This window comes from Melanaphis sacchari, unplaced genomic scaffold (assembly GCF_002803265.2).
Source record: "Melanaphis sacchari strain LSU unplaced genomic scaffold, SCAv2.0 Contig24_pilon_pilon, whole genome shotgun sequence".
Taxonomy (NCBI): domain Eukaryota; kingdom Metazoa; phylum Arthropoda; class Insecta; order Hemiptera; family Aphididae; genus Melanaphis; species Melanaphis sacchari.
In genome coordinates, this window is record NW_020271125.1 from 1,657,982 (window position 1) to 1,666,072 (window position 8,091).

Genomic DNA, 8,091 nt, shown 5'->3' on the forward strand with positions numbered 1-8,091 from the left:
AATTTCAATTAACTTAAGTAGTGTATTTTTATTTATTTTTTAATAGTTTAATAGCTGAACGTCCTTCATCTGTTTTTTCTTAATCATTAGCAGAAAGACACCTAGCTATGATAAAATATTTGTTATCGACGATAACTTGTGTTACCTATATGATTTATAATAATATGTACCGTCGGCAGTTTGTCGAAAGTCTCTTGTAAATCGCAATAATTTTCGTTCATATACTGATGAACTAATTGAGAAAAACACTCTGAAAACCAAGAAAATAGAAAAAGACGCAATAAAAAAACAATCATTTTACAGTAATCAATACCTAATGACCCCAACAAGTCACACATCGAAGATTTACAACGTTCAAAACCAACAGAATTAATTAAAGATGACCGAACGTCGGTCGCGTCGAAATTTCAAACCCAAATTAGCAATAATTCTTCCACAGGTTCGAGGCGTGGGCCGCCGTGAGAACTGACGGCCCGTACTAGAGAAATTAAAAGATCAACAGCCGCGCCATCGCTGGCGGACCATTAGTCAGTTAACCGGAACAACGTGCAGACGACCTCTATTAATAGTAGACGCGACCGTCGGGAACCTTGCAGAACCCGCACGGAATGGGTCGCGTACCGGTACGACGCGTGCTGTCGGCGTCCCGGGACGCGGATTTTCCGCGGGCCACGTTCCGCGTCATGAGAAGCGGTCGGCCGACGGACAGCCGACGCAGAGATCCATTCTACGGCGTCGCGCGACCGTCCGACAGAAACCGATGGCCGATCGTCCGCCAGCGAACCGGCGCGGACTTGTCGGTCGGCGTGTGGAATCACGCGCTCTCCGCCAGATGGCACTCGTCGCGCGATGGTCCCGCGCTCGTGAACCGTCCGCACGCCGCGTCAATCGATGACGGCGTCGGACGTCTCGTGCCCGCGCCGCTATACCCACCGCCGGTGCTCCGGGGCCGCAGCAGCCCTTTTCGAGGGCTTAATCTCGAAGACGCGTCAAAATACGTCAGTTTACCACTGAATCATAATATTGAAAATGTCGATAAAAAACAAAAGCTTTATTGCGGTTTGATCAAATACACCGAAGAAGCGTGCAACGGTAAAAACCACATTTTGTGGTCACCAACTTTTATCGCGATTTACGGATGTGTTCCATCGGCTCATACCACGGTTATTGTAGACGTCTGAGGTGTCGGATGGGCTTGATTTTAAATTAATCTGTTGGAGTGCAATAATAAGTAAGACTCGATAAGAAATTTATTTATAGGTTTAATAATTAGGTCTCATTGAAGAAAATGTATAAGACATTATTAAACTTGTAGAGGAGAATGTAAACTTGACACCCGAAATGAGTTTTTTTTTTTTTTTGTACCAAATTTATATTAGGAGTCATCTGGATTAAAAAAAAAAAATTATTAGTCAGAGCACCTACTATTCAAATAAAAATCAGAAAAAACTGCGCTTTCCCCTAAAACTTCGATAATAGCAGGTGCATACATCAATTATTTAACTTTAGCTGCAGCGTAGACATAGCGGACACACCGCCACCTGACACTTGTATACATATTGCATAATATATATTTACTTGAAAAACTGATTTTTAAACAACAATTATACATATTTTCCATTTATGATTTGTCAGTTATTTCAACGAACCGTAATAGTTTCAAACTAAGAACTTTTTTTTTCCATAATTCTACATGTGAAAATAATGTTTAAATCTGAGTATAGGTACCTACTATACCTATTTCATAAACTGCTCAGTCGCTCAGAGTGTGGTTTGCTGTTGTAAATTACTTTGTATTTCATGCGAATATCACTAATGACGCCTTTAAAATAGAGCAATACACACTATAAAATATTCCTTACATATTTCGATAAAAATAAATATTTATTGCATATACATAATATTCAAGTAAAAATAATTTGTCGAGTAGAAAACAAAATTCTTATAATTTATTTAATCGATTACGAGTCTTTCAGTTAAAAGGCCGTTCTGGTAACAAAATTATTTGTAATGCAATACCTGTTGTATTGAATAGCCGAATATATAGGTAGGTACTTAATGAAATCGCAAAATGTATTTTAAATTATTGATATAACTATCAAATAAACAATTAAATTGTAAAAATTAATAAATTAAATTGTAGTAAAAATTAATTGACGTATTATTTTTCACCTCGCTGTTAGTATACCTAATATGATTTAAATAAAAATGGACTGTGAATTCGAAGTATTTAAATGTAAAACTTTACCTACCCGATTACCCAAGTATATAAAAAAAATTGTTCTCACAAATAAAAAAATGTATTTATAAGATTATTTATTGAAATATTTTGTAATTTAAACCTGTACAGAATCGTGGGAATAATTTATATTATAAGTCGGGTTAGTTCTAAATTCCAATTGTAACCAGCCTCTATCATACCTATTTGATAGTCAAATATTCATAAACTGCGATAAATCCATGGTGTTGTTTTGAAGAGCCAATTATTGAGGAATGTAAAGCTGCGTACCTACACACTTGTAATATTTGTGCGTAACGTAACGTAGATGGTAGATGCACTATTCGTAACCCCCGTCAAGCAAAAATCTTTAGATGCTACTCACGGAACGCAATTTAACTTCGTGGCGTATCAATTTTTGTTGCGCGAAAGTGTTACGTCTTTACACATCTATTGCTATAACGCGTCTACGTTATGTTACGCGCAAATGTTACAAGTGTGTTCGCAGCTTATTAATATTCTTACATAATCAAAAATTTGATCTTGTACGAAGTCTTTGATTTCGACGCTAAAAGTCGCTCTATCTAGAAGACAGACTGCTCGCATTAGGCCGTCGGTTTGGTGGTCTGCATTGTTTTCGTTATTATACTAAATAATATGGATAATATGTATGTGCTAATTAATGGCTCTGCTGTGGATATCCCCTATCTTCCTAATGGTTACCCTCCTATTACAACTTATAAATTATCTTGATCTAGTCTATTTTTAAACTGACCACACAAGGATCAAAGATGTCAGGCATGACATTTCCAGATACCTACATCGGTTACATCTAATAATAATATACACTCACATTGTCTTATATTGCATTAACTTTAAAGTACTCTTGTTTATTATGTTTTTTCATATTCTCCAGTTCAAAAGAAATAATATGAAAAATGAACCAATGGTGCACTTAAAAGTCTATCAGTAATATAGACGAATTACTCTCCTTTATTTATCATTTGTCACTTATAAAGAACACAATCAGTACATACATTTAAAAAATACTGTAATTGTCTCTACAGTTGTATAAACGTACAGCATTAAAAATTGTATTAATTTTTTTTTATTTACTATAATAGTGAACTCATTTATGATTAAACATAAGAAATATTTTTATTCTAAAATAAAATATAAGTATTTTTATGTTTTAGAATAAAAATATTGTGAAAAACTAACAAGAGATCATGAATAATGTTCTTAACATGTTCTTTCTTTTTATGTTTGATCATAAATAGGTTCATTATTAAAGTAAATAAGAAAAAATTAATACATTTAATATAAAATTTAATACATTTGAAATTATTTTGTATGTTGAAAAGCAGCACATAGGGGTAAATATATACAGATTGTAATATTATTTATGAAAACGAAGATTGTAATGAATTTAAGAAAACTAAATAATACTTAGTAAATCTGAATAATTTTACATTAGGTACAAACAAATTGAATAAAATTATCTACCATAACTTAAAATTTTAGATAATTAAATTACACTCTAATTTTTTCATATGAAAGTATAATTGTTGAAATAATTAATTATTATTATTCATATTATAATTTTATTTTAACAAAAAATGTATTTGTATATTATAATTAACCTAAATTTTTATTTTATGCAAGTTAAAAAACATAATTAAAATTATTTTATATATTTATCCATAAATTTTCTATGAAAATCTGAACGTATGCAATCATTTATAAATGTAGTGTTCTTTTCTGGTTCTGTACGAGCACAATTTTTAAATACCACATCGTCATTCCAGCGTCTCTTGACTTTTTGGTTAACTTTAGGTACTGCTGATCCTCCTCCATAGGCTAGTAACGGATTTCCTTGAAGAATATTCTGGATTCTAATCTGTTCTTCAGCTTCACGTTTATCTGCTTCCTATTAAATAAATAAAAAAATAACAAAATACTTTATTTATTTTATACCTATATTTAATTTTCATTACAAGTATTTTTACCACATTATAAAGTTTTTAACAGAAATATACTAGAGAACAATTCAAGGGAGTATTTTAGATAGTAATATTAAACCTAAAATTAACTAAATCTACTAAAACATCACCAAGAGTACCACAATTATTATGTTATGTCTACAGACTACTTTATGATGCATATGAAGTCACTAAATATAGTAAAAATGTAAGAATGAAAAAATAATTTATGTTTTTGTTAGTTTTTAAAAGAATGATAAATGATTATTTCATTAAGATCTACTGATTAATAACTTAATATAATTGTAAGTAATAATAAAAAAAAACAATTTCTAAATGTAATTTATTTTTTATTATTATGATGTACCTATACAAAAACATAAATTTAAAAAATGCATTTCTGCCTTTAAAATAATAAAAATTTTGTATAAAATAAATCATTCCAATTGCTTCAAAGAGTTATTTAAATTGATTTTCCTCTTTACTATCTTAACACTTAAAAAATAAATAATAAATACTAATATATAAGATATTATATTACCATACGAGCTTCTTCAGCCATTCTTTCTTTTTTAATCTTTTGCAATTCTAACATTAATTCTTCAGCATCATCTTCACTATCGTCATCATCTGAAGCATCTAAATCTAATGGATCATCAACATCCAATGTTGCAATTGGAACATGTTCGGGACGTATTTTCTTCCTATATAATATTATTTTTGTAGATAAAAGTTTAAACATTGGTTATATCTTATTTATTAGACTTACACCGGAGGTTCACCTCCTATCGCTTTGGTAGTAGCACTTTTTTCTTTTTCTTCGAGTACTTTGGCAAAATCTTGTTTCTGAAGCTCTTCAGTTGTGCCCTGTCCCGGTTCTCTACACAAAACAAAAATAACACATTATAAACGATCGCTTTATTATAATTATTACTGATAGTTGAACGCTGAACGCGAAATACCTGTATTTTAATTTTGTATGTGACGGTAAATCCCTGCTGGAATACTGTACAGACAAGGCACTGAGATCGTTTTCTCCACGGCCCTGGCCACCGCGGGCTGGTTCGAACGTCGGTCGGGCAGCAGTCGTCATATCTTAAAGAATACTAAACAAATAATTCGTAAAAATATATTTCAACGATTTCGTTCGGCGTTTGGCTAAGAAATACGAGATTCGGTGACAACAATGAGAAAACGGAAAAACACTGAACGCAGACGGAGTGACGATTATACAACAATGCGTATCAGCGTATCTCAAAATTTCACAAAATGAAATTACTATCAATATTGATTAATCAAGTGTTTCTGAAGATATTATAATGTACAGTTCTTCTTGTCCTATTCGTGGTCACACTGTACATCAATAAAATGATAACACCACTTGCGTCTAAACCACGGCTATGCTTACTATGGTTACGAGACGCCAGTTACGTACATAAAAATTAGAAGAAAATACACATCATTAAACAATGAATTCTTCATCACCCAGAATCTAAAATTAAAACATTTAATTAAAAACCTTAAAGAAAACAAATTTATTTAAAAATTACTTCCAAAAGTACTCAATTCTTTTATGTTTATTTTAGGAAAATCTCAGAAGGAGTTAGTTTTCAAAATTTTAGACGATATTAGAAATAATGTTCAAAGTATTTATGACGCACCACTGTTATCCAAAGAGAGATTTACTAGAAATGTTGAAAGGATTTCAATTTAGTTGAGGTGCTTCATTCTTCAGACTATGTTAGTAATGATATGGATGGAAAATGAATAGTTTTCTGAAGAAGAAAATCCAATCATTTATTCCTATTTGAAACGATGATGTATTTTGATTATTGCAACCTAAGTTTCATAGAAATGATTCAAAATTTGGTTATGAAAATCTGTGTAGACTCACCCAGTACCACAGAGTATGACTTCTTCTTACTACACTAGTTGTAGTGATGAGTATGGTAATGGATTCCTTGTTGCTTTTGTTTTACCAAGAAAAGACGAATCAAAACATGGATCACTTTTTACAAAAGTTAAAGAAAGAACTGGCAATATAAAACGAAGGTTTTATGAGTGATGATGATCCAGTATTTATAATGGACGTTGGAATGTCATGGGTAATGTGAGCATAAATTTCTGTAGTTGGTATGCTTGATCATCTTCATGGCGAAAAATACAGCAGACAAAATTAAAGGTTCATTCAAAAGAAAACCTTATATTTGATAAAACATCAAAATCTACAACATGAGCAATGTAGAAGATTTGAAAATATGTTGGCTGGAATATCTGAGAATTGAGAGATGACAACATACAAAAGAATTTATCATTACTTTCACTGTACATTATCTAATAGAGATAGGAGCAATGCATATTCATCGTATTTAGGCATCAATACAATATGTATTTGAGTCTATACATACATCATCAAATATTTTTATTTAAATGGACGAAAATAAACGTATGATCAATGTATAAATGCATTACTCAAGTTCACGCGATTCTGAAAGGTTTATTAAATTAGCCAAAAATAAATACTGCAGTAAAGAAGATAAAATTATGATTAGCCACAATGTTGCTGTTAAAATATGCGATGCTAAATTGAACGCATGTCTCCTACAACTTGGAGAATTAAATCTACTACTGAAAAGAATCATCCTATGATGTCAGTAGACAATCGAGAAATCTTATCAAGTAATGTAAATTGAAATGTTTATGTAATATATGTAATCATATATATACATGTATGTCCAGATTTGATGATTAGATCAAATATTTGAAACATATTCACTTAATTTTACTATCAGAAAGCATTTAGTTCAGACTTTTCGAAAATAATCAACTGAACAGTTTGATAATTTTGAAAACTTCTAGTGAATCAAGATATTGTAGAACCTGTTGAAAAGAAAAATGCACATTAAATAAATTAATGGTGGGTGTCGGTTTAATGAATCAATGATTATTCTATGGATATGTATCTGATATACAAAAGAAACTTGATTCACTTTTGGATACCATTCAAAGAAATAAAGGAAGCTAATAGATACTAACAACTTAGAGCTTCCAATAAAATTGATAGCAGCTCAATTGTTACAAAACTACATGTAAATCTCAACTTCAAAATATTACCACTGAACATGAAAAATGAAATAAAACAAAGTTTTAAAATACTCCAGCAGTGGAGCTGAACTTAAAATATTATACATCCATAATACAAATGACCATACATATTAGTTATTATATTATTATTATTATATTTATTCTTTGATTAAATACATGTAGTCAGTATGGTAAAATATTTAAGTAAATATTTGTTTAATTAAGTATTCATATATACTCTGAATGAATGTATTGGTATTCTATTTATATGCAATTTTAAAAGTATCTTTATAATACTGCACTGTATACAGTTTTAACAGCACTCCAGCAGCAGAAATTGAAACAAATATACTACACATTTACACGTCCATAATACTAATTAGTAATGAATAATGATCAAACATATTAATCAATCTAATTATTATTTAACAACAATAGTGAAGTCACTATTGTATTTTCTATAAACTAAACAATTTGGAAATAAGTAAATAATAAGTAAAGTAAATTATCAATTATGATCCATACATTTTCTGCATAAGAAAGCGCATATTATATACATTATACCTACTTAGCATATTCATTAGATTCCACAGAGCCTTAAATTATGATTACCTGTCAATTAAAGAATGGTTTTCAGTTTTGCACACTATACGGTATACAATATACATTATTAGTAGGTATAATTATAATATAAAATCTCCATTAACCATTATCAATATTATGCGCGGTTTCATAATAATTATATGATAATATGATAATAATCTTACTTGTTTCTGATTGGTCGCTGAATTTCTCTCGATCCTCTCG

General features: G+C 30.6%; 1 protein-coding gene across 1 annotated transcript; it reads right to left on the reverse strand.

Annotated features, from left to right (window-relative positions):
* Positions 1 to 3,896: 3,896 nt before the first annotated feature.
* LOC112595013 (protein CWC15 homolog) lies at positions 3,897 to 5,461 on the reverse strand. Its single transcript, XM_025340078.1, has 4 exons — positions 5,163 to 5,461; positions 4,970 to 5,080; positions 4,742 to 4,904; positions 3,897 to 4,148 (listed from the first exon to the last, which is right to left on the reverse strand). The coding sequence occupies exons 1-4, from the start codon at positions 5,291 to 5,293 to the stop codon at positions 3,903 to 3,905; spliced, it is 651 nt and encodes a 216-aa protein (XP_025195863.1). The 5' UTR covers positions 5,294 to 5,461; the 3' UTR covers positions 3,897 to 3,902.
* Between the last annotated feature and the right edge of the window lie 2,630 nt (positions 5,462 to 8,091).

Bases quoted from the DNA above. Each gene is read 5' to 3' on its own strand.
- LOC112595013 (XM_025340078.1), bottom strand. From the start codon at position 5,293: ATGACGACTGCTGCCCGACCGACGTTCGAACCAGCCCGCGGTGGCCAG. The intron at 4,905-4,969 runs GTAAGTCTAATA...AATATTATATAG, and splicing joins ATAGGAGGTGAACCTCCGGT to GAAGAAAATACGTCCCGAAC. The intron at 4,149-4,741 runs GTAATATAATAT...TTTATTTAATAG, and splicing joins TGGCTGAAGAAGCTCGTATG to GAAGCAGATAAACGTGAAGC.